The sequence below is a fragment of the Osmerus mordax genome, chromosome 16 (assembly GCF_038355195.1).
Source record: "Osmerus mordax isolate fOsmMor3 chromosome 16, fOsmMor3.pri, whole genome shotgun sequence".
In the NCBI taxonomy this organism is placed as follows: Eukaryota; Metazoa; Chordata; class Actinopteri; order Osmeriformes; family Osmeridae; genus Osmerus; species Osmerus mordax.
In genome coordinates, this window is record NC_090065.1 from 9287814 (window position 1) to 9315270 (window position 27457).

The 27457-nt window shown below is 48.5% G+C and overlaps 1 protein-coding gene across 4 annotated transcripts in view; it reads left to right on the top strand.

Moving 5' to 3' along the window:
* The first annotated feature begins 1007 nt into the window (after window positions 1-1007).
* Window positions 1008-27457, top strand: part of map4l (microtubule associated protein 4 like) — a 37176-nt gene continuing 10726 nt past the window's right edge. For all 4 annotated transcript variants that reach the window (XM_067253822.1, XM_067253823.1, XM_067253824.1 and 1 more), the window contains exons 1-5: window positions 1008-1133; window positions 8995-9176; window positions 14488-14601; window positions 14804-14887; window positions 15168-15383. In XM_067253822.1, coding sequence (XP_067109923.1) covers window positions 8999-9176; window positions 14488-14601; window positions 14804-14887; window positions 15168-15383 — 592 coding nt within the window. In that variant the 5' untranslated portion in view covers window positions 1008-1133; window positions 8995-8998. The remainder of the gene's footprint in view (window positions 1134-8994; window positions 9177-14487; window positions 14602-14803; window positions 14888-15167; window positions 15384-27457) is intronic.

Consider the following 27457-nt stretch of genomic DNA (forward strand, 5'->3'; position numbering starts at 1 on the left):
CTAATACAATAAAATGGACTATAAACTTCTGAGCCATGTGTAGTAGATGTACAGTAGGATAGATTGGACTAAGCTTCAGCGCCCTGCGGACAAGGACAGAGAAGGGACCAGCAGCACTCCGTTTTGCACTGCATGGACCCACTCTGAGTTTGGTTTGTCAAGGATTAAACACTCACCAAATCAAATGAGACCCATAATCTGTTCTAATCCTATAGAAAGCTCTACATCAAGCTCTACACAGCGTCTACAGAATCTGCTTGGTTGGCAGTCAGATGGGAGAACTCTGCCCGTTCGTGATTTTTGACGTTTTAAAAGCTCATTAACTGTTTGTTTACTGTGTTTAATTAGTGTTGTCTGGGTCAAGGACACCCGTCTGAAGTTCAGTTGTTCTGAATGTTCAGTTGTTGTAATGGCATCAGCTGCATATGGTGGGGCACAGGGGCGTTGCTGGACATGAAGCTCTACTGAGGCACAGGACCCTCATCACAGCTCCTCATCACTTATTTTTTTCTTCTAAGCTTTTTTCTCCTAAGAAGTGTGCAACACAATGCAGAATACAAACTTCCCTTGCTTAACCCACTATATGTATAATTCAGGGGGGTACAACCCCCCCCCCCCCCCCCTCCTGAGTCCACCACTGCCCTAATACTTTCATGGTGAAGACCTAATAGGAGAAAAGCACATCCTCACTGAGCGTGTTACCCCCCGCTGCTATAACTGTGGGCATTTACATGGCCTGCATGGTCAAGAAAGAGACCGCAGTGGACACAGCCTAAAGAGTACAAAAAGAAAAAGGTCTGTCCCTTTTTGGCATCTGATACTACAGTTCAACGGTCCCGAGTCAGTCATTCTAACATATTTCTGTCCTTCTCCAGATATACACAGACATAAACAATACATTCATCATCCAATCCCGAGTGTAGAATGGAATCTGTGTGGCGCTCGCTACGTTATGTCTGTGCATAGTGCAATACAGTCTCTGCGTCAAAATCACAGAATCCGAGCGTGGTGAAGGGGCGGGGTATCCGTCTGCGGTCGGCGAAGCGCACTGTACGAGAAGGTGGAGCACAGTCGAGCAGAGACATCAGCGACAACCTACTGTACAAACTGATCTAAAAAGAGACAGAAAAAAGGTGAGTGCATTATAAAATGTGACTATTTAGGGCTTCTCCGAAGCATCAGGCGAAACTATTCTAAAGGTTGCAAATGCCCATTGTGTTTTCTATGTTGGTTATCTCTTTATCCCTGAAATGTAGCCGAGAAATTATTAATGAAATGATTCAAACGTTGAATCACGCAACGAGAGTAACACTATGCATAGAAAATGGATATAGCCCCACGCAGCGATAATAACGTTATTGTTGTCACATTCTGTGTAGACACTGATGTTTACATATCCACAGTGGGCGTGTAGGGGACCTCTTGAGCTCCCACTACGACCAATGCAGTGAATTCTCTTTGTTATGGTGCCGCATTTTGAGCTGGATTGGGGATGCCGTCGGAGGAACCGGCGGCCAGGTGGACGCAGCAGAACTGACAGGCCGGGTCAAACAAATGTGGCATAGATCAGCGTGTCATAAAAACAGTGTATTTTACCGCCTCCATGTTTGTGAGATTGTTACGAGATTTGGCGTCTGACCCGTGCTTAATTTGAACACGGTTCATGCCTACAAAGACGGTGGCTGATATGCAGTGATGTGGCCTCCCTCTCATTGCCGTTCAATGGATTAGGACACATTGTTCTTCTCTATCAATGAGAACCCCTCTCTCCCTCTCTCTGCCGACTGCGGTTTTTACTATGTATTGTGTTGTACGGGCACGGAACAGCAGTATGAACTCTGGCCTGAGAACTGTCTGCTTTTATCCATCAGCTGCTCCTTTCTCTCTGTAGCCATACTTGTTTGGTTGGGAATATAGCCCCCGCGAGATTACTGTCACACAAAGATGAATAATGAAACAGACAACCAGGCAGGCAGACAGACAGAAAGACAGACAGACAGACAGACTGGCAAGCAGGTGCCCTCAGGCACCATTACAAATGGACTAATGCATTGCATACCATACATGACATGATGTGTCAGTGTCCTATAGACAGGCTCGTGGGATTATGTGCAATCCTACCCAGATTACACCCATGCACCCAGAGGTGCCGGGAGAGCACAGCAGCCTGGGTTGCCATCATGACTCCCTCAATCTCTCCGACAACCACAGGCCAATCCCCGGGACAGCCAACGCACATCTCTGTAACGATCCGAGCAGGCGCTTCAGGTACATGGGGATAAAGTGCTTCTTGACGTTTGCTTACCCTCTCTTGGGTTAGAGACAGAGAAACTTATGGTCCGGTTCTGGATCCAGGGGGGATTGAACCCGGCCACTCACCTAGCAACAGATACTGCTAGATCTGAGGGAAGCTCATGGGCTGGCAAGTCATGCGGTAGGTACGGTCGGGCTAACTCTTTACAAGACCGTGCTTCCTATTCCTTACCCCTCTTTACTACATCTTGAGCTACCATACTGAGACTGGAATCCAGAGATCAATCCCTTTTCATTGTTGCCAGTTTGGATGGCCAGGAAACTGCTGAGGCTCAATGAAGCAGCACTGGAGAAGACCTCCAGTGCTAACATCTATATTACATGACCTGTCACAGAGCAGTGCTTATAGCTCAAGGCTGACATTTACGCAGTCTATTTTCAGTCGGTTTAATTTCCATTCATAGTGAATCTGTTAAAGGTAGGAGTCTCAGGCTATTCCATTGTCTCGTCACAGCCTCAGGGCAGTACTGTTCACCCTCTCGGTAAACAGACTATTCCAATAAAGGTGAGAATAGTAAGATAGAAATGTGAAGTGACACCGTAGGATCAGAGAGGGGCCAATGAAGGCCGGACATCGGTGGTGTGTTTGCTTGTTTGCGTGTGTGGTGGTGGCGTCAGGGCAGAGACCGCTGGTGTGTTTTGATGGCTAGCCCTCCCTGTCAGAAACCATCTTCGTCTCCTCTCGGAGCAATGTTGGCGGTCTCGTCTGCCCCGACCTCATCCCTCTCCTTCCTCGTCTCTGGGCCTGATCCTCACACCATCCCTCGTCTTCCTCACCTCTCACCCTCTGTCCTCTCAACTGCCCTTATCGCTCTTCATCTTCCTCTTCCATAACTCCCTCCTCGCTCTCTCTGTGACTGATAACTGGACTTTGTTTGGAAATGTCTTAGGCATCATGCAGAGAAGTGTCATTGTGTGTGAAATGGGAGGTTGAAACCATGTAAATGAGCAGAGAAATGGTTTAGTCAGGGGAATCACAGTGGATGTTGGTTGGCTTTTCCACCCCTCCAGGTCACAGATTGAACCTGGTTTCATGGCCGCCCCTGGAATTTACCAATGGCTACAATTTACATAGCAACACAAATTACAGAATTCCTGGGGAAGAACCAACAGAGCAAACAGTTGACATATTCACTTTCTTCATTCTCTCTTTCTCTTTCTCTCACTCTCTTTATCTCTCTCACTCTCACTGTCTCTCTCTTTATCTCTCTCACTCTCACTGTCTCTCTCTGGCTCTCTCTCTCTCTTTTTCTCTCTCACACACATACACACACACACACACATTCAGGGACACTGCACGGGCCAGTTGATTTAGCTGAGTGTCCACACATCGGAGGTAAATACAGCTTCCATCACTCCTACTCTGACGGAGTGCTCCGACTAGGTACAACTGTGCCTGTCTTTGTGTCTCCGTGTGTGAGCTTGTGTTTGCGTCTTCACATAACGTGTGTGCGAGCCAGCTTGCGCGAGTACGTGTTCTTGCGTGTGTTCTTGCAGCTTGCGTGTGTGCTTTTATTTGTGTGTGTGTGTGTGTGAGAGCCTGCTTCTGAACCTGCCTCTCACTGTTGTGAGACGGCCTCCTGAGAGGAGGAGAGGAGGCGACACAGCGTTCTGTCAGCAGTAACCAGAGCTGGTGCCTATCATGCAGGAGACACCGAGAAACGCTGTGTCATCATGGCTCCTGTTATGCCTACCGGCCACCATGTCTAAATCACATTGGAATATTAACACGTAACACACCCCACTCAGACCAAGCCACAGTCAGTTTGTTTGGGGTTTATTGTTTATTTATAATGGAGTCACAGAGTAAAATATAGCTATTTTTTGAACATTTTAGTTCTAGTTTAGGTCTTTCATCCCATGAAATGAAGACAGCACTTCGGAGCACATTTTCCTGGTAAATCAGAACTGGCAACGCTGTGTCATGTAATGCATTATAGGCTCATCCCAGGCCCACCCTCACACCTAGTGTTAGACCTCAGGCCGATTGTTTGGAGGACTTACTAAGACCAATGGCAGCCCACAGTTTATGTCAGTGTATAAACCTGCCTGCCAAGAGTCAAGGAGTCTGCCCACACATTTAAAGAAACAGTGCCTCGATTAAGAAGATGAACTGTTATCGAATAAAAAATGAGACGTTAAGAGTGAAGCTGTCATCCCTCATCTACAGAGCTAGACTAAAACACCACTGGACTCTCTCCCTCAACTCAGCTCTCTGCTCCTTTCATTAGCTCACGCACGCACACACACACCCACACACACACAACCCCCACACCCCCCCCCCCCCCCACACACACACACACACTAGACACTGCATATGAACTCTGAGCCTGAGGAATTAAACCATCTGCAGAAATAGACCAGATGATAGCTTCTGATTAGCAAATATATCATATGACTGCTGTGGATTGGAATTAGAATTCAGATAGAAAGAGGTGATGTATTGTGATGTTCTGTTCCATGCACTGTCTGTGTTGCAGTACATTGCGTCATGTTGCTTCATGTTACATTGTGTTATGTTGTGGCATGGTTCGTTGTTGAAGCCTACACATTGTGCTTCTAGACTGACTATAGGACAGCTGCACCATTGGCACTCAAGTTTGGAGGGTTACTGGGTGCTCAAATCAATGTTTGTGTAGTCAGAATCAGAATCAGAATGGGTTTTATTCGCCATGAAGGTTTGCATAGACAAGGAATTTGCTTTGGCAGGAAGGTGCAAACATTAAACATATAGGAATCTAAAATTTAAATATGAGGACTAGCTATACTAAGGGTACATAACTAGCAATACTAAGTTTAATTAGATTAAAATAAACTATACAATTGAATATAAAATAAAATATAAGTTGCAAAAATAAAATATAAGTTGCACATTAACATACAGGTTGGTAGGTGAAAGAGTCTTAGTGACTAAGACAGAAAAGGACTTAAAATCTGTCTTTAATGTGGGCTAAATTAATGCATGCAACCATCTAGGACGAAAAATACCAGCTACTACAGTAATAGAAAGAAGTGTAGTGTTTATGAAGGTTCAAAGATCAGCCGTGACATCATGCTGGTATTGCTGTATATGACTCATTAATACCTCCTGCTCAAATGAACTCTGTCAACAAGACTACTTCAGGGGACAAAGGTCTGCAGGTACAATGAGGACTAGCACCTGAGCGGCCTTGAGTCAGTGAAAGCAACGCTTTGGCTCTAAGAAAGCGAAAGATTATCAGATAGAGGGATTCTTTTATTCAATAACCAGCACATGCAGCATTTTGAATGCTGAACAGGCAGTTTGGAACACACGGTGAACAAAAGCAGAGGGAAGTTAGTGACCGACCAGAGTGAGACGACAGTAGATACCTTTTCAGATGTGTCTAGTCACTCCTCACACCATGCAGCTCAACCTCTCACCATCCAGCCTTGTACGGGTTGCCGAGGTGAAAGGTACATTTGAAAAGAGAGGTTCGAGTGGGTCAAGAGATGTGGCCCATCTATTACACTCCTCCCTCCCTTCTGGGGTTGTTTTGCTTTTGACAGTAAATCTGGGGATTCCCGGACAGTTCCTGCTGAGCCATACTTATCGCGTGTGCGTGTGCACACGTACAGTATATATAAGAAGACAGTATACGCTGTGTGTACGTGTGTGTCTGCATGTAGCAGCGGGAGGTCTGTGGTATTGGGATGATTGGGTGACAGACGGTGGGATGACGATTTCGAAAGTGGAGGGCGGAAAGAGAGGACGCTGGGAAGTCCTCTCTTTCCGGCGTTAATCCCCCATCATGCACCAGCTGGAGCACTCCAGCCCTCCATCACCACATCAGCAGGATGATCATCCTGTCGTTCTGTTCCCTCTCCACGCACGTGTGCTGAACTTAAAGACCCCAGGCCTGAAGACAACACCTTAGGAGGGAGGGGGGGGGGTGAGAGAGCAGTGGATTGCTTGGTGGTGATTGAGAAGGATGGTGGAAGGCGGCTAGCAGATCTCTAACAGGGCCTCTGAGGAACGTGATGAAATGTCTGGTGTGATGGTCTGAGGATCTCCTGTTTGCATGTTTAAGTCACCTTTTCCATTTTCAAAAGCCACATTTCTGGGCTGCTTTGAGCCATTTTACTCACACATGCATACACGCAGACACACATGCAGACATACACGCCCCCCCCTGCTGTTTCCAAGCCTGGATGCGTGGTATTTTGCCAGTTTTAGATGGAGAGATTTGTGATGAGTTTTGTGTGTCACGCAGTCTCTTCTGAGACCAGGCAGTGTCTGCATCAATGTGGTGCTAGTGTGTGTACTGTATGTGTGTGTGTTTGTATGTGTGTCTAGTGTCTACTGTACTTGGTGTGGCTGCTCCATACACAAGGCCTACAGTTCCACACTCTCTAAACTCTCTAAACATCTCAATGGGAGCATGGAAATGTTGTTTGGTGTGTGTGTGTGTACGTGTGTGCATCTGTGTGTGTGTCTGTGTGTGTGTGTATGGACAATGATCACTTGTTTATATGGAGGAGGAGTTAGGGTTTATTGGAAGAGAGGACAGGATAGAGAATCACATATCTGTGTGTGTGTGCGTGTGTGCATGTGTATGTTGGCTGGGGAGTTTCTCTGATAGAGCATTTGTTTAGACCAGCTGAATGTATTTGTGTCGTGGCTGTGTTTCTCCCAAAGATAAACTCATTATGAAGACTGAATGGTGCATAGTGAACAGAGAATGTATTCCTTTATTGATGCTTGGATGCACGTTTGCAGACAAGAATGAATTGCTGTAGGCTAACAAAACAAGGGTTCTCTCAGCCAAGAAGTGAATTTGTTTTATCATACATTAAAATGATCCCTCTCCATATTTCATCAAATTAATATCTCTGTCTAGACTTCCCAAAGCCTACTTGTGTACAAACACCCCATACATCAATATACTTCATTGTCTGTCTAATGGCCATCAAATGTCCCTGTAAATATTTGAGGCTCCTCCTCTTCCCCTGTCTGGGACTCAGGGATTGGCTAAATTAGGGTAATGGTTTAGGTAATAGGACCTATGGAGTCCCAGGTGTTTAGATTTGTGTGTGTGTGTGTGTTTTGACCTCTAGTCGTGACCTCTCTTACACCTCTACCTGCTGAGCTCATCACGTATCCTGCTTCGGTCTGTAAAGCTGCAAGAACTCATACCAAACCTTGGGAGTTGGGGAGATTGTCTTGAAGTATTCTATATATCTCTGACTGAGTAACAGTTCCTCTCATTCCTAGTAGAGGATGAATGGCCAATACAAGCACTGAAATGTAACACAGTTGTTCTGAGCTCTAAATATTCACTAGAACTCACAGAGTAGAACCCTGGGAGCGGTTCACTTTCCCATGCCCAGTCTCGTGGGCACTTCTGTACTGAGCAGGTGACGACAGGAGAGTTGGCTCTTATTCAGCTGCTGCATGCACTGCAGCAACCTTTCATAACATGCCGCATGCAGGCAGACAGAGGAGGCCGAGGAGGCAGAGGAAGGATGGGTGCCAGGGGAGGCAGGGGGCCAGGGGAGGGGTGAGTGCCAGGGGAGGCAGGGGAGGTAGGGGAGGGCAAAGGACACAGAGGATGTAGGGGAGGGAGGGGAGGCAGAGGAGGCAGGGGAGGCAGAGTTAGCAGAGAAGATGGAGGAGGCAGGGGAGGTAGTGGAGGCAGGGTTAGCACAGGAGATGGAGGAGGCCGGGGAGGCAGGGGAGGCAGAAGAGGCAGGGGAGCAGGCATGCAGGAAGAACAGGCAGGCAGAAATGTAGGAAGGCCAGCACAGGAAGTGAGCAGGCAGACAGTGACAGGCTGACAAGCAGGCAGACAGCGACAGGCTGACAAGCAGGCATAGATCAAGCAGGACTGGGCTGTGCAAGTGTCATGTGACAGTGTCTGTCTGGCTCCCAGAGATAAAGACATTATGTCATAGGACAGCTTGTTCTTTACTGACCACTTCTCTGCGTCTTCCTGGAATCCCATATTCTGTCCAGCATCGTTGGTAGGAGGGGGATTGATAAATTAAAAAAACGATCCTTCACTACTCCCTACCCACACCATGTAAACCACCTCCGGGGATAAATGACCCTATCATCTCATACTTTCCTGGCAAACACATCTAGTGTACTGAGAGAGTGCATTACACTACATATGTTGTCATCCATTAGCGTAGAGATTTAAAGATCAGGGACTTTAGTGCCGCAATACAACATGATAGTCTATGGAGTTCATGGATTCAGGAGCAATGAATTGATGAAAATGGGGACGATATTGTATCATGGATAACTAGAATATGTATACGGTCACAGAGTAGAGTAGGCAGGATATTTGTTAGGGGGTTGATTCATGTGGTTGAGCCCTGAGACAGAAGTGGTGCTCTACACGCCTCACAGCGGCTGACTCCAGATCAGACACCTGAACCCAGGTGGAACGAGGTGAGGGAGGCAGAGGAAGAGAAAGGCTCTCCCATGCTAAGGGACGGGGACAGAATATCTGCCGTCTCATCTTGAGAGGAGGGCCCGGATCTCTGAGAATGTCATCATGATCACGGCCAAGGGGGGCGATGGGTACGGTACAGAGAGGGGATGAGCACAAGCAGGATGTCGATGAATGAAACGGACAAAGGGTTTAACGAGGACGGGGATTGTAGTCATGTGATGGTGATGAAGGTGATGCTGATGTGGCCTTCCCCCCCGTGCAGGACCATGGACCTGAGCTTGCACGACGCTCTGAGGGATGGAGGGTCCCAGTCGGCTGCTGACGGTTTGCTGAAGAGAGACTTCATGTCCTCCCTGGAGAAGGAGAGCTACGACGACAAGGTGGGCGAGACGGTGGCCAAGACTGACTATCGCCCCCTGGTGGACGGCAAGGACAGCAAACAGGGTGAGTTGGGGCAGGAGAGGAGAGGGAAGGGGGGAGAAGAGGAGGGTACAGCGGGAGGAACATCGAGGGAGGAAGGGTGTTGGGGGGAGAGGGGCGAGTGGGGATTTGAGGTAGGAAGTTGGAGGAGGGGAAGAGGGGTCAAATCAAAGGGAATTGCTGCGTGAGGCTATGCTGCATCATGCCCTGGGACTTTAAGATGTTTAGAGGAGCTACAGTCCTTAGGAGTATACTCTGCAGTGTAGAAACAGTGTGTACGTACGGTAATCACATATTTATGTGCCTTTACATAATGGCAAGCTGCAGCATTGCTGGGGGGGGGGGGGGGGGGGGGGGGGGGGGTTGGTAGTGTTAAAGCTGGACTCGAAACCCAGGCATGGATAAACTCATCACTTAGCTGTGGGGTGGAGACCAGGAGGATAACACATGTCAAAATGTACAATTCATCTGCATAACGAAGGCCAGTATGAAGCGTAATGATCTTTCTCTGAATCAGACACACTTGGAAACTATCCAGCAGAGAAAGGGTTCTGTGTAAGAAAGCTTTTTAAAAGCTTTGCGTTTGCGTGTATTAAGGACATGCTATGGGCAACACACAAACGGACTATGTGATTTAATGATCCACTATACTGTGTCCTACATACAGAAACAGCAAGACTGTTTATCTATTTGGCCCTGGCCCTAATCCCTCTAAACATCAACAACAGACCTACATCATATAGTTTCATTATTAAAGGATCCAAAGTTCATACAAGTACTGTATACAATATGGCGCTGTTTGAGGTCACTGTTGGTCACGTGGGTATGTATGAGGGTATACAGTAAGTTAGTAAGTTAGGTACCAGCCCTGCAGGCTAGGAGAGGCTAAGGTAGAGCCTGAGTCAAAAACAGGAAGTTTGTCCCATGCTGGGTAACATGATGCTGTGTGACTCAGGTCTTTTCTCATGACCTCCCCTGTAACACTCTGACTCAGTAGAAATCTGCTCAGATGAGTGTGTGTGTGCACGTGTGTGTGTGTGCTTAGCTCCGTGAGTGTGTGTGTGTTGTGTGGGTGTGTGGGTGTGTAAGCTTGTTGCTGTTCTTTTGAGGAGCTGTTTTCTCAACCTTTGTCTTATCCTGGGTGGCAACTTCCCTGACTTTACCGGATAAAACTCTCCCAGTCTCCCAGAATGGCTCTGACTTGCCAGTCTGTTTTGATGTGAGTTTCTGCCAGGAAGGAGCTGTTGTGTTGTAAGACTGAGAAGCCCTTCCCTCCGTGGGCGAAAAAACACGTCACAACTGTTTATACTCACCCTTAATGGTTTTTTGTGTTGCCCACACAACACAAGTCAAGCACGGCTGTTTTCAAAGCCTCAGTCCTCCACTTAGCTGTGGATGTGTGTAGTCATGGACTTCTAGCCTCCAGTTAACTGTACCTAATTAGCAGCGTACATGGTTGAGAGAGGAGGAGGAGGAGCAGAATACTGTCAAACAAACATGTTCTGGCTGAATGTTTGATCCATCATGGCTCCTCACAGTAGACAAGCTGTCATTTGTCCTCCTAGCTAGCAGCACACTTCAGCTAGCGAGAGGTGATACTATGTTCTTGAATGAAACGATCTCTTGATCATTTCATGGTAGATTCCTGCCCTGCAATTCTGTGGAAGATCAGGTTCTGCAGAATACTACCATAGTCGAACAGTGTTCTGCAGCAAAGAACTGTAGTACGACAGCGTTCTGCAGTACTGTAGCATGTGACTGCAGCACAACAACATCAATACCAGCCGGCCAGCCAGCCAAATACTGCACTTGTGAGCTCATCAGAAACATAACACACAACAGAGGTGTTGGCAGGTGTCTGTGAGTGGAAGAGTGGATGTGTGTGTGTGTGTGTTTGTGTGTGTGTGCTATATTCAGCAGTTATATTGTATATCCTGTTTGGTGTGATTGATGCCTGAGCAGGAGGGAGGGAGAGGGCTGTGGACAGCAGGGGTGCACCAGGGCCCTCCAGGGGACGGGGCAGAGACTGGGTCTTATTAGCTCTGGGTTCCCTGGACTGGGGTGGTGTCTGGACTATACAGTGCCCTGTGTTTATCTATCCATACTGCAGTGCTTCTGTGTCAAGGTAGATGTTGACCCTCACCTGGACTCAAGAAGTCCATCTACCTCCATGCTGAAGTATCAGGTGTAAGGTTCACATTGGGGAGATATGGTAAAAGATAGGGTAACACTTTACAATAAGGGTGCATTAACACATTTTAATAGGGAGTCACATATTATTTACTATTAATTACATTCGGCATCATGGATCAATTCCTATCGATTAACACATTAACTGATAGGTGAGTTAACTACTTTAGTTAAACGTGCAAACTAATACTGTTAGTTAACTGTAAACTAAAACCCTGAGTGAACAGGGTACACTAATGGTAATACCGTTAATTCATGCAGTGGCGGTCCTAGCACATTTGGCGCAAGGGGCAAGGTTTACCTCACAATAGCGTCTTCGGGAGTTCTCACTAAAATAAATGGTTACAATATTAAATATAAAAGGAAGTACAGCACACTGTTACCACAAACACCAATACGGGAAGACAAGTTACTTTTAGGGCCATCTTAATGGATTCATACCTCTCCTGAAGTCATCATCCTTTGATTGTTTCTTTTTTTTGTCTCTTCTTCTTGTCATTCTTCTTCTTCTTTGGCAAGGGCTCAGACACTAATGTTTCTGAGCGAAGTGTGCCAGAGCTGGAGTCAGTTGGAGGCTCAGCTGCAGAAACTTGCTGGGATGCTGTCAGTGTCTCATGTGGCTCTTCAGCAAGTTTAGGTTTCAGTTTTAGCACTGTCACATAAATTAGAGATGGCAAGATAATTATATCTGCTGTGAGTCATGAACTGTGAAACTATTAATGTATGCAATTTAGCTGAATTACCTTCTGAGGTATGTATTAATTTATGACGATTCATGCATTAAAGCATGAATGAACGTTCATTAATGCACCTTTATTGTAAAGTGTTACCAAAGATAGATAACAAATCATGAAGGGCAGTTCATCTCAAGCACAATACTGTCACGATACTGTGTAGCATGTTCTGTCTGTCGACAACCCGCTATGTTGTCCTCTCCTGTGGGATTAGTTAGACCCTCTACTGTCCCTGTGGGATTAGTTAGACCCTCTACTGTCCCTGTGGGATTAGTTAGACCCTCTACTGTCCCTGTGGGATTAGTTAGACCCTCTACTGTCCCTGTGGGATTAGTTAGACCCTCTACTGTCCCTGTGGGATTAGTTAGACCCTCTACTGTCCCTGTGGGATTAGTTAGACCCTCTACTGTCCCTGTGGGATTAGTTAGACCCTCTACTGTCCCTGTGGGATTAGATGGATATTGTGATCAGCCCAGGTACAAGATGTTATCACGAGATGCTGTCTCATCCATAACCTTCTCTCTGAACTCCAGGCCTTGCCTCCTTGGCCCCTCAAAGTCATTGTGATATTCAACATGAATCATTCATGACCATCCCCCCCCCCCACCCCAACCATTCTTTCCCTCCTCTCCCACCTCCACTCTCTGTATGTCCTCTGTAACTATCTCTTCCTCTTGCTCCTCCTCCCATCCCTCTGCATCTCCTCCTCCATTATCGCTAAGTGGTTGGCTGATATTTCTGGAGCTTGTCAAAGCCATCAGTTGCAAGGCGATACTTTGATTCGACCTGACCTTCCCTGCCCTTGCCGAGAGAGATGGATGCTATGCCTCATTAGGATGCCCATGATAAACAGCTGAAGGATATTAACCCCAAACCAGCACACATGGAGATAAAGTGTTACTGTACTCCACAGTATGAGTCACAAGTTTAAGGTTAATTATTGAGGTATTTTTTGTTTTTAATGGGAACAGATTGCTACTGTGCCGTTCTGAAATATAAGAGAGTAAAGGAGAGCAAGGAAGGGAAAGAAAGAGAGAGGGAGACACACTGTCTGCTCTCCTGGAATTGGTGGGGTGGCACCACAGGGGTGATACACTGAGTGCAGATCAGCTCCACAGGGATTAGCTGATAATGACTTTATAGGAGTTAATTTCCCCCTAAATGACATTACTCTGTGGCCCCTCTGTAGCAGAGGTGGTTAGAAACATGATCCCAAAGGTCGTGCTCGGGGGGCAGAGTCAGTGTTTCCCCAGGCTGAACAGAGAGAGAGACATGGCTGCTGCATGAAGGAGAAGGTTGGCTCTCTGTCTGTTTGTCTGACAGACTAAATAATAGTTTTAGTAGTTGATAAACATGATTTACTATAGCCTTACTGTATGTAAAGAAGGAATTAAAAGAAAAAGATTCTTGTTTATACTGAGAATCACATACTGTAGCAGTGCTCTTCACTTATTCTTAATTCCTGGATACTCTTTTGTCACCGTTAGTTTTCACCAGATTCTTGGTTGTATCCTGAGGCCTCCCCTTTAAGCCAAGCAGGAAAGCTGCGGTTGGAAATGATCTAAATCCAAATCACAGTCTAGTCGTCCTATTGAATACATCAGATCAAATCTGTACATTTTTATGTGTGTGTGGGGGGCAAACTCTCAGTTTGGCCCATTGCTGTTAAGGCCTGAGGTTTTCATGTCAATCGTCCATGACATGACACCAACCATGGACAGGGTTGTCCGTGGAACCTCAAATGCTCTGGTCTGGTTGCGTAACCATGGTGACGCACCCCCGGGTCTAGTTCTGTCCTCTTCTGTCACTGTCCCCAGAACCACCCCCCCCCTACACACACACACACACACACACACACACACACACACACACACACACACACACACACACACACACACACACACACACACACACACACACACATACTACACACTGAGGATGATTCTAAGGACAGTACCCCAGCTGCCTAAACACATTAAAACCCATTAGACCACTCTAGACGGTAGACCAGACAACCCCCCCTCCCCTCCTCCCAGCTGCTCCTGTAGGGTAGGTGTGATGTAACAGGACAGGCAGGGAAGGCAAGTCCTTTTTGGATTGTTATGTGCTCATATCCATGGTTGTGTGCATCTAACTTCCTTCTCTGCTAGCTGTCTCGTCTGGTGACATGCAGCGTCCAATCGAATCAAATGTAATGACATTGCGCTTTCGTTTTTCTATAGCCCCATTTACATGCAATTTCATGAAGGGATTTCCAGCTGTTCACCAGAGACCCAGAAACCTTCAGAGAAACAGCCGGGAGGAGGGCTGCTGGGAGGGGTTGGGGGTCAGGGATGTGATCGGGGCAGAGAGAGAAAGGAGGAACAGTTCTGAGGAGACTGGGGTCCTGATGCGTCCGTGTGTTCTGGCAGGTTCTGGTCTGATGATGTCAGCAGGCCAGACGGGCATGCTGCGCCAGGAGCCCCAGGGAGAGAAACGTCCGTTTCCACCTGGCCAGTCTGCCTTCAGCTCAGACTACATGTCAGGTAAGCTGTCTGCCTGTCTGCTGTCTGTCTGCCTGCCCGATGTATGTCTGTCTGTCGGTCTGTCAGTCTGTCGGTCTGTCAGTCTGTCGGTCTGTCTGTTGGTCTGTCTGTCTGCTTACTGTACATATCTGTTTATTTATCCGTCTAAAATCATCCCCCTCCCCTCTTCCCTCCCTCCTCCCCTCTTCCCTCCTTCCTTTAGGTCCAGTCTCTATGATGGGCATGTCAGACCAGTGGGGGAACCAAAACAAGATGAAGGACAGCAACATGCCAGAGTCTCTCTTAGGTCTCTGTTCACAATGAATTGCATTATGGGAACTGTAATCCTTTTCATATTAAACATACTTTTACCAATACACCAGTACAAACGTTGAAAACGATTGACGAATAACAACATGCAGAGTGGATGTTGTTTGTCATTCTTGTGCAGTAATGACAATGCCTGTAAATAGATCGTTATTTCTGTGAGGCACAGTACAGTTTAGACAGGGTACAAATGTACCATAGCGTTGGTAATCATAGTGGTAAATACATAGATACATTATTTGACGTGTGTTTCTCTTCAGGTTTCTCCCAGCCGGGGATGATGATGAACATGAACTTGGGAGGAGGAGGCATGTCTCCCTTCCAGACAGGCCTGTCCTCCGGCATGGCTGACACCCAGAAGACCTCCCCTCCGTTCGGGTCTGAGCCCCCCAAACAGACCCCAGCGGCCCCTGCTTTCAAATCAAGCGACCCTTTCCCCTCTGGCCCCACCCACAACCCCTTGGATCAATTCTCAGGTATAGTAGGAGGTGGTCTCAAGCAGAGGAGCATAATCTCTAACTCATAAAAGAAAGCTAAGCCTGTATATATGGAAGTGTTAGTTTGTAGAGGGAAGCCAAATACTAGTCCAGAGGTTAGATTTTGTAAACGTGTTTCGTTTACACTTTAAATATAGCCTCAAGCTTTGAATGCCAGCTAGTGGGTATTAGTCAGTACTTGCATAACTCAGTTACTATTTTAGAGAAGCGGTCAATGGAGCAGAAAGCTTATGCAGCTTTATCATCCTCAACCTGCTTTCACTCTAATACAAAGGGAGATGAAAGCACAATTTATATTGCCCAGGGGTGTCTACTACTGAAGAACCACCCTGTTGTGTCTCGCCATAGAACAAAGTTATGCATCTTGTTTAAACACGGATTAGATCTAGAAGTTAGGTCATAGAAAATAGGGTCAGGTCAAAGAAAGTATACAGTATTCAAAAAAGAAACCATTTTTGATCGACCCTTCTCCTTTGCTTAGGTTAGAAACCCTGATTTATTGAGTAACAAACTTAATTGTTCATGAAATGTGGGGGTATAAAAAAGACATCATCATCAGCTCCCATCACAAATAAGCAGTTATATTTGACCATAAGGTTCGGCACAGTTATGGTGCAAAGCTCAAAAGAACGGAATAGCATAAGATTAAAAAAAAAAAAGAAGCTGAATGGCATCGTACTGAAAGGGGTTCGACATGGACCTCTCCCCACCCCGGGGAGGGCTGCTGCTTAACGCTGCAGGCCAGGCTCCATACGAACCTGCCCTCCTGCCCCTCAAACGTCTTCCTCTGCATGGAACACAGAAGATGGCCGCCACAGTCTCCACTAGCGGGGCTGTTCATGGGAGCGTAATAACAATCGATGACCGAAATTGTAGAAAGTCAATAGAACATTAATCACTGGAGAGGAGGAAGCGCAGAGAGGCCATTTCAAAGGAGAATTAAGAGGAGAGAATTCATCAATATTAACGATTGGTAAAGGAGGAGATTAGAGGAGTGTCAAGGGTATTGGGGAGGAGAGGACACAAGAAGAGTGGAGGCAATGTGAGGGGAGAGAAGGATGCAGGAAATTAAAAGTTAATGTCTTAATGTCTTTTCCTCAAACAGACATACAGAAATGCATGCAGGGACCCCTGTTGCTATGCATGCAAATGTTATATTTGTTTGATGGCTTGTTTGTGTTTATTAAAGGTTGCATGCATGCAGTAGGTTTTTTTTTCTCCCTGTATTTGTGTCTGTGCAAAGATTTCTCCGACGTGTTTGAATTGGCCTTTCTCCATCACGCAAACTGCTTGAAATTCATCGTTAATGTGTGTTAAACCTGAGCTTTAACAGAGCTCAAACACTTGGGTGTGGTTGATTTAACTTGCTCTGCCCGCTTGGTGGGAAATGTTCATTTTAAACGGTTCCATTGGTTCCCTTCTGCCACAAGCAGGTAAATCAATCACACCTGAAGTGTGTCAGCCATTCAAAGCCAGGTCTGGTCTATAGTGAGCATCTGTGTAGTCTGTCTCTCACTCATACTGAACATGAACTCCTCTGCTCATTGGCCCATGTGAAGAAATGTTAAAAACTGGCCTTTGCCATGAACCCCCAAGCCAGAGAGAATCACACCTGATAGGCTGCCTGACAGACAGCAGTGCCAACTACAATTTGTCATTGGCCAGCAAACATATTTATAGTCAATACAACCAATGGTAACACATCAATTGTGCATACTGAACGCTCTGGCCTTTTAAATATTGTTGAGGAGCTGATATGCTCTAACTCACATTTTCTACCCTAGACTATTGTTGTACTATACAGGTACAGCACAATTAATTAATTACATTTAATATTTTTCAGTCTCTTAAGTTCCATTACAGTGAGCATGACTTGACCGGAATGCATAGAAAAAGACAACTTTATTTATTTCTAACATCCCAGTAGGGGATTGAATTGACAAATAACTGGCTTTTTAATGACCTGGTCAGTGACTCTCATTCCTCCTCTCTGTACACACTGAAGAGGGGTGCCCCCCATCGCAGTGGGCAGGTGAGTCCAGGCCCCAGGCCCCCCCAGCGCCCCCACTCTCCCCCGGAGACTCCGTGGATGAGAGCTCCCCCTCCTCCACCTCTGAGCCCCTCAGTCCCTCTGGGGGGTCTGTTGAAGAGAAGGGGGGTGGGGGGAAGCAGCAGAAGAGGAAGAAGAAGAAGAGGAGGCCCCGGGACGAGGTCTACAACTTCCTGGACAGACAGGAAGCCCAGGGGGACGGCCAATCTGAGAGCGCTGCCTCTGACAACGCCGCCCTCAGCCCCGCCTCCTCGCCGCAAGAGGAGGAGCCCTGGGAGTGGGAGATCCGAGGGAGGGGGGGCGGTGGCGGGGGGAGGGTGAAGGGCAGGAAGAATAAGAGCAGGATGAAGCTGCCTGAGGAGTGGGGGGCGCCCCAGGAGCCTGCATCTCCTACCCCAGCCTCAGTGGCCCCTGGTTGGGCAACGGCTACTGACACTGGCCCTGTGGCAGCTTCGGCCCTGGAGGACAGCCTTTCTAGCCAAGATGACCCCCAGACTGGCCCCTTTAGTTTCACTGACTGTAAACCCAATGCTGCCCACCAGATAGATTCTTCCCACACCCTCTTGGGAAATTCCGACAGCCTTAGCCCTGGCATGCCCTCTGCCCTGTCTAATCCCATCAAGCCTGACCAGGGTCCCACTGAACACACCCCCTCCTCCCCACGCCCTTACGAGCCCATGTGTCTGGATGACTTCCCCATGTCCTCTGCTGTATCTAAGGCGGCTCCGCAGCCCCAGGGCCTGGCTGGGACCCTGGCTGACCATGGCCAAGAGACTGGGAAGGAGCAGGCTGCCCCAGGCTCACCATGCCTCAGCCCAGTCTCTCAGACCTTCTCTTTCCTGGACTCTGTCCTCCAGACCACCCCTGCCACCACCCCTATCTCCCAGGCAACGCCCCTCGTGAACCTCTCCACCCCAGCCCCCCTCTCCCAGACCTCCGCACACCCCACCCAGACCTCCTCACCCTTCGACCCCGTTTCCCCAACCCCGCAACACTCCTCTTCTGCAAACCTGACTTCATCCTTGTTAAGCTCCACCCGCTTGCCTGACACGTCCCTCCCCGCTACAGCCAGCTTCGGCCTGAACCCTGCGGCCCCGCCCTTTATCCCTTCAGCTCCGCCCTCTCTCTCTGCGGCCACCACCTCTATCCCTGCAGCCCCTCCCTCTCCCTCTCCCTCTCCCCCTGCCCTCACAGAGCACCAGGATCCCAGGGCGCCACAGCTCCCCCCACTGGAAGGTTGGTGACACTGACACTGAAGAGGGGACATGCTAGATAGACAGTATGGGGGTGGATGACTAGTGCATGGCTCTGTGGACTGACTACCCGGTCTGCTGTTTGCCTGGCCGTGTTTCTGTAAATAGCATTGTAATAACGTTGTCATAACTACACGCCGAGACCTTTGTCTCGTTCTGAATGTGTGTGTGTCTTGGCTGGGCCATCTTTCTGCCTGCCTGGCTCTCTGTAGCTCTGTGTTGGCAATCGATGACAATAATAATAACATTCTATGACTATTACGCTCAACCTGATCTATGTCTGTCTGCTGCTGTCTGCAGTCTGATTACCTCATCTCTTTCCTCCTTGTCCTGACTCTTTTAACAATCATTAACGCTGTAATATCAGGCATGTCCCTATACTATTTTGGAGGACTGTGGGACTTCTGACTGATTCTGTTCTGCTCAGTGAGAATGATGCCCCAAATCCTAAATTACTCCCAAGCATCTCTCAACCTTTTTCTTGGCATCCCCCCACCCTATACCCTGTCCGCTAACCCTGGGAAGTTGGTTTGCAGTGTGATTCTCTCTGTTTGTCTCTGAGGGGACCTCTCTCTTCCTGCTCCACTAAAACAATTCAGTTTTTTTTCCTCCAATGGGCCTAGTCACTAACTGTCTCTATGTCACACTACCTCAGAACGGTGTATGCTGATTGCCTTTCAGAACCATTTTGAATGTTCTCAAAATTGTCCTGGAATTTCAGGAGGGTAGCAATCAGATGCTAAAGCTCATACACGACTCATATTTTGCTTTGGGATGCTGTTTCCAATAAGAATTCAGAAGCTTTATGTTTCATTTTTGTTGCTGCTTTTAGTGTGATGAAACAGTGACGTGACGAAAAACTTGTCTCTCTTGTGTTCCCCTCACATGTACTTCCCCTGATGACGTCAACTAAACACTGACTAGGTGAGTCACATTTGTCAAAACCTTTAATTATAATGGGGTTGTGTGTTAATGTCAGCTAATTAGGACGCTTATTCAGTCTTCTTCTCAGTCCAGTATTCTCTCTATGGTGGAGGTGATGAGTGTTGGAAGGCTGAAATGAGCTGTCCTGCTGTCCTCTCCTAAGCCTACTGTTGATCTTTTATGACACAAGACGCTCTACATGGGATACTTTAATAACCTACACAATGGAAATCTATCTATAGTACTGTGTTGTTACACAGTGAGGTTACAGTGGGTTTGTCGTCAGCATGGGCTCTGCTCAGACCAGTCAGTCAGTGAGCAGTGTGTGTTCAGGAGTTATATCCACATGGCGGTCTGCTTCCAGGGGAGGAGAGGGACATCTGCTGGTGTCTCTGTATTTCCTCAACACCCATTCTCCATCCCTCCATCTGTACATCCATCCCTCCATCCCTCCATCTGTACATCCATCCCTCCCTCTCCCTCAATCACCATGTTTTTCTTATAAGTTTTTCTGCCCCCCATCCCCTCTCCCCTCCAGCCTTTCCCCCTCCCTCCCAGCCTCCTTCAACCTTTCCCCCCCCTCCCTCTCTTTCACCCTGCGTCCCTCCCTCCCTCTCATCCTTTGGCTAATGCAATATTGATGGCTGGGACTTTTTCGCGGTTACGTAAACGGGCACAGTCTGTCTTTTTATAGCTGTCGATCTCTATGTGTGTGCGGTGGATACACGCAGGCACGCGCGCGTGCGTGTTTGAGTGCGTCCGCACACGCGTTGGTGTGTGTGTGTGGGTAAAGCAGGGTGGTGCTAGCAAATGTGCAGCCGGGCTGGTCACATTGCGCTCTGCTAGCTGGTCCTGCTGCATAGTCATTATTCTGGTAGGGCGAACAGCGACCACCAGACAAACAAAGGAGTCATCCATAGCAGCCAGTTAGGCTTACAGCCATCCATAGCAGCTCGCCTCACTGCTAGGCATACGGTACTGACACCATGTATATACACAGACGGACAGACAGACAGGCTCTCTCTTTCTCTCTCTCTCTCTCTCTCTCTCTCTCTCTCTCTCTCTCTCTCTCTCTCTATCTCTCTCTCTCTCTCTCTCTCTCTCTCTCTCTCTTCAATTAATTGTGTGTTAAGATGACCATATGCAGTACATGTCCTGGTAAACAGGCGATCTTTACTGTGCATGTATATGCCGTTTAACACATTTTCACATAAAGTATATTCCCTGTGAGACCTGCAGCTTCAGTAAATACTTTATAGTGCTCTTAGTGCATTTCTGTGTCAAGGTTAATGCCTCCCCATTGGCTAATCAAAAACCAGGAACTTGAATCTATGTTGCTTTTATATTATGTATAACAACTATGGATTCGTGGTATTTGAATGAGGATTACTTTTTGATCCACTTCAGAAGATATTTGAGTGACTCAGTCAGGGTGTGGTGCTTGTGTAACAGGATGAGGGAGATCGAGGCGATTTTATAGCAACAATGTATGCACTATGCAGTACCACTATCAATGCAAAAAGATGCCTCATGCAATATACTATCTTCCTGTTTCATCAGGTACAGATGATCACGAGTACATTATAATATCTAGACCTGGGATTGAGTCTGAGATCTCATATTGGTAGCACATTGGCCCAGAGGCCAAACATGAATAATGGATGAGATCGGGATTAGAAGTAGGCCACATCACAAGCGAAGGCTTTCTGATCTGTTTATGAAGCAGTTGTCTGTCTTCTACAGAGACTGGAAGGTCCAGTCTCACCATCACCATGCTGTTTGGTTCTGGATGGTTCCATATTATCCTTTAAGTGAACTACAACTCCCACACCCTTGAAAAGAGATGAGTGTCTCTTTTGCTTTATCCGTGTTGAGAAGATTAATTTCCAAAGAAATTAATTATTAGACTTTAGGACTTGGAAACCTACATTAATATATTAGCTCCAGCCTAAAACACTCATGAATGTTCTACCGAAGATGTTATTTTAGATTAGAGCGCCACTCCCAGAAATAGCTGTCTGGAAAATGCTCATCGCCTGCAAGGGGGAGCTGGAAGGACAGACATGCCTCTCACCCACATCCTCCTCCCCCTCCTTTTGCCTCATGTTGATCCCTTCTGATGTCTCCTCTACATCATGTCTATCAAGACTCATTACAGCACATAAGCCCCTGTCAGTCTCTCAGCAGTCTCCTCTCATCCCTCCAGCTCTGCACTCCGTCACCCTGTTTTCCTTTTAGGCCCTGATGTGGCATCGTGATTGGATTTGGGGGTCATTATCGTGTATGCATCAGTCAGTCATCAGTAAGACACAGGGAGATATGGGCCAGGCTGTGGGGAAGAGAAGCTTCTATGTTGAATCTTTCCTTCGTGAGTTCTCTCCATCGTTTGATGACCTGCTATCCTGTCCCCATACTTTCTGGTCTCTCTTCTTCCATAATCTTGGTTATTTCCTTCTAATCTCCTCAGTCCATCCGTCCTTCACTTCACGCTCCAGCCTTTCTCCCAGACTCCCCGGGTCGCCACGGCGACGCATACCGTAATCATAGCAGCCTCCCTGACTGGAAGCTTGTTGCCATGGATATGGGAGACGGTGGTTTCCGTGGAAACATAGACTCGGAGACTGGGGAGGGAGAAGAAAATGGGGTGTGTCTGTCAGGAGGTTAGATACCAGAAATAGAAACACTCTTGACAGTCTTCCTCTCCTCCTCCACTCCTCCTCTCCTCCCCCTGTCCTCCCAGCACCAATGACAACCAGCTGTATGCACCTCTCTCTCTCTCTCTCTCTCTCTCTCTCTCTCTCTCTCTCTCTCTCTCTCTCTCCCTCTCTCTATATGTCTGATATGCAGTTTCACTCTCTCTCTCTCTTTCTCTCTTTGACCTTGTCCCCCTTAGCCTGTGTGGTCTAACCTCTTCTGAGGGTTGGTAGCTTTCCTTCCCCTCTCCTCTTCTCATGCTCCACATTCTGTTACAGTTGGAGTTGCTTGGCCTTGTTAGTTGGATGACTGCTACAAAGTGCCTCCTATTTTAACTGCACCAAGCATCAACACAAGAGCTTGTCCACCATCACTAGAAACACTGAGCAGGGTGTCTTGCTAGATTGAAGTGACCCTGTCATCCATGAGAAGTATTCAGTGTGTGTTCCTCTATGCGAGCGACCGAGTTTGTTGAGAGTTAAGGATGAGTTTGGGGTTGAAGCTGGGGTTGAATCATCAGTGGCTTATGTAGGTCGGTGTTGGATGGACAACACGGTCCATCACAGTTGCATAATGGCATTCATTCATGAGAAGCCAGCTTGTTCCTTTGGACTGACGTAACTAACGAACACAGATAAAGAGGTTTTGGAGTGTAGTTGTGATGTCATTGAACCCTGGCAGTCTGTCTGACTTAGGCTGTCTGTCAAAATGCTGTGTAACCTCGAGATTTTCCATCACACTGACACGCAACTCACTGAACATGAACTGGCACCGATCATTTTCAACATTTGGTGCTCTGTGACCAACTCAAAGGTTTCCTGTTTTTTTTTTCTTTCATTGAACCTTTGTGTATCTATTTACAATGACAGCCTGTGTGACCAGGGTCATACAGCGCTTGAAGGTCATACAGGTGAACATGCGTCAAATATAGTGAGCAACAAATGACTGACTCTTCCTAAAACCCTCAAGGCAGTCTGAGAGGAAAATCATGTTTAGTGGACCACCTGGAGACACCCCAAACTGTACAGTGCCCCCCTCCTTGCATAATTCATTCTCCCCCTTGTTCTCTTTTTGCACTGTAAATGGGGGCCTGTTTGGGGGGCGTTACGTAAGCGTCATTCATTTATGTTTAATGAGGTTTTATTTTGGCAGCATTCACAGGGGGATGGGGATATTACCAGGAGGGACTAAACATGTCCGTCTGTCTGTCCGTCTGTCCGTCTGTCCATGCTCTAGTGAAGAGAGGACTGTCTGAGACTGGTACATATTGATGGAATGTCATCATACACAGTCTCTGTCCCCAAGGCGTCTGATCGATAGCTTCCAAAACAGATGGCAGCACGTGGAGTGAGGAGGAGGGGAACACATTGTTCACGACCAAGAGAGCCAGCATGATAAACAAGGGAAGGCCAGGGCCGGGAGCCAGCACCCAGTGATATACACCGAGGGGGAGATAGGAGAGAGATAGGGGACAAAGGGGAGGTGGTAGGGGCGAGACAGGAGGGGGGAAGGGTAGATGGGGGGGGGGGGGGAGCATTGGGAGGTAGGAGTGAGGGACGGCAGGGTGAGGCAAGCATGAGGAGGTAGTGTATGGGATGTCAAAGTGGGCAAGGGGGTGTGGGGGGAGGAGTCGGAGGGTGGGGTGGAGAGCAGGATGTTGAGGAGAGGAGGTAGGGGGTGGGGGGGGGTGAGGAGAAGAGAGAAGAGCAGCAAGGATATGTTGGGCTGGGTAGAGGAGGTAGGGGGTGAAGGGGTCCTCTCAGAGGAGGTGGGGGGGGGGTGGGAGTGAGGAGAGAAGCAGGGGGGGGGAAGAGAGAAGAGGAGCAGGTGGAGGTAGAGGAGTAGGGGAGGCAGGGGTTGAGCAGGGGAGCAGGGGGTGGTAGAGAAGAGTGATAGCAAGGTGAGCCAGGGGGTAAACAGAGAGAGGATAAGCCCATTAATAGCAGCAAGCCAGCAGGAGAGCCCTGTATCTGTAATGGATGCTGCTGCACAGAGGACAGAGTCCTCCCTCTGGAATGGCAAACAGAAGCTCTGTTTCCCCCCAGAGCAGGTCTCAGTCTCTCACTAACTCACTACCCCCCCTCTCTCTCTACCCCCCCTTCTCCTCTCTCTTTCTTCCTTTCTTTCTTTCTTTATCTGTCTCTCTGGGTGTCAACAACTATACATGCCAATCCTGCCTTTCACATGAAAAGACTACACTGTGGTTTAAAGAGCAGCAACAGTGTCTGCGTGTATGTTTTGTGTGTGCGTATGTGTGTGTTAATGAGGGTGAGCTAGTGCTGGAGGTTGGAACTGAGAATCTTCTGCAGCGAATAGGGATATGTTCTGGGCAGTCATGTGACCAAAGCTATTCTGTAAGGGCTGTGATGTCATAGAGGGGGGAGGGAGGGGGAGAGAACAGCGTTCAGCTCAGCCCCTCCGCCTCATCTGATCCATTCAGAGCTCAGAGACACCGAGCGAAACACACATAGTCACCCAGCTTGCACACACACACGTCACACACACACACTTCACAAGACATTCACACACACACCGCACCCACCATATATCCAGGCCACCAGGAGAGGATCTATTTCTTGGCTGTGCAACCTACAAGGAAGCAGAGAATCCTTCCACAGGAGGAAGAGGAGACAGACCAAGGAGAGGAGAGCAACTGAGAGGAAGAGAGGAGAGAGACTGAGTGGCGGAAGAGAGGGCAGATCCAGAGAGGGGGAGGAAGAGGGAGACGAGAGAGAGACAGAGAGAGGCGAGGATGTCTTCTCTACCCAGTCATGCCCAGCAGGGTAACGTCAGCACTGGTGTTGTCCAGCAGCGGTGTGACTACAGCGATATGGCACTAGGCAAGGTGCCCTCCATGCCCACCCCCCCATGGCAGAGCAGGCAGCAGGGCCAGATGGGCGGCTCTGCCCTGGGTCCTGGAGACGGCATCCCAGGGGCTCCCCGGCTCACAGATGAGGACAAGCTGTGCCTCTTCGACCGCCAGCCGGGGTTCAAGATAGAGGCGGAGCTTAAGGTGCCAGCGGGTCATGTGGGAGGGGGGTCGTTGGGCAGTGCCGGGCAGAGCCCCACCAGCCCCCTCTCCTCCTCGTCCTCGCTCCCTTCACCCGGGAAGACGCCCTCGTCCAGCGCCACCGACAACCAGGCCAACCGAGCTGGGATCTCCGCCACCCAGACCCAGACTGCCCCATCTCACCTGCAGCCCCAGGGGACGGCTAGTGAGCACTGTGTCTGGAACCCCTTCTTCTCCGGGCTGCAAGAACCAGGCCAGCACACCCCAGGAGCCCGCAGCACCCCACCTCCAGCCAGCACTCGTCCCGGCCAAGGGCTACCAGGGCTGGACAAGGGAGGCTGTCCCCAGGGCGGAGGCAGGAATGGAGGTCTGGGGAGAAGCACGGCCGTGGTGATTTTCTCCGAGGACAGTGACGAGGAGGAGGAGGAAGAGGAGCCTTCCTCCTTCAGGGGAGCCCTGGATCCCCGCGGGACCGCCCCGGAGACCGCCCAGCGCACCGCGGTGAGACGCACCATGTCGGACTGCTCTCACCTGTCCGTGCCCTCCAGCCTGGACCTACCCGACGCCTACCCTGGGACGCCCATCCTGCCTGGAGACAAGCCCTCCCCCACGACCACAGGGACGAGGCCCCCGCACGCCGCCGTCAGACGCTCCCTCACCGTGGCGGACGAGAGAGGGACGGGCCACGGCGCCATGGCGCTGATGTCACCGCTCGGCCTCTCCTCCCCCCGTGCCCCAGCCTCGCCACCGCCCAGGAGGCACGACGGGAACTCGGAGGCGAGCATACTGCTTCCTGTTCCTCTCAGTGGAGCCGCCTTCAATGGGTTCAGGCTGCCTAGCAACATTGAGGGTAGGTGACCAATCAATGTCTGCTTGGAGGCCAGGTGACCAATTACACTCAGGGCAGTCAAACACAGAGGGGGATGTACAAGGTTAATGACCGTTCGGTTCAGGGCTCCGAACATCAAACCAAATGGTTGTTGTTAACTGCGAGTCGCAGTGCCGTTTATGTGACCCAGTTGTACTGCCTGGTAGAGTTTATGGGACATTCTGTATTGACTGGTCCGGTTGAAGGGGACCGGTGCAATGTCAACTGTTGTTCTAGAAAACATGGATAACAACTGCTGAACTAGGCTCGGTAATGTGCTTCCGTGACCATGAATGTCCAAGAATATGTGCTCTAGTTGTGTGTTTTTACTGGTGGCACTTTGACAGTGTTTACCTACGCTTCTCTAGACTCTCCTTTTTCCAGCCGTTTGTGCTGTTCAGAGAGAAATAACACCTGTTTCACTTTGCTGAGAGAGATCCCCCTCAGAGAGGGGATGGAGCTGGGATTGATTTGAAATTGAGTCTGTCCTCAACCAGAGAGCAGCAGGTGGGCAGGTGACAGCTGTTTTCATATACTATTAGGTTCTATCTATCTACCATAGAAGTAGATATGCGTATATATATATATATATATATATATATATATATATATATATGTATGTTTACACACAGAAACACACACACAGTGTGGAGCCTGAGGGACATTGATGGTCCTGCACACACATCTTCCTGCCAGCGCAACAGGGAGCCGTCAGAATGAGCAGCTGCTGCCTCCTGCAGCCAACCTCTTCTTTCCCCCCTAGATGAAGGTCACAGGATATAATCCTTAACTCTCTCTCTCTATCTGTCTTTTTCTAGCTGTCATTCTCTCTCTATATATATATATATCTATTTATCTATCTGTCTATCTATCTATGATATGATGTAATGGTCAAAAATACAATATTATGTTTACATGCGGAGGGAGCGATATACAAATTATTGCCTGCTCAAGTGTGTGTGTGTGGTTGCTTGTGTGTTTGCTTATGCTTTTTGGATGCCTGCGGTCGCATAACCAGCACCAGCACCATGTCCCAGTGTTAGTCAAACAGTCATTTATGTGACAGCGCTTACTCAACTACACACACTCCGCCTGCACACGCACACACACGCGCACGATCCCACGCTGCAGTTGTGGAGTGTATGAGTTACTAGAGCAGAGACCTTCGAGGACCAGCTAGGCCATTCTGCCAGGGGTGGATGACTCATGCTTTAGTGCCATTGTGATGGCTGAGTCGAGGCTACAGCAGAACCA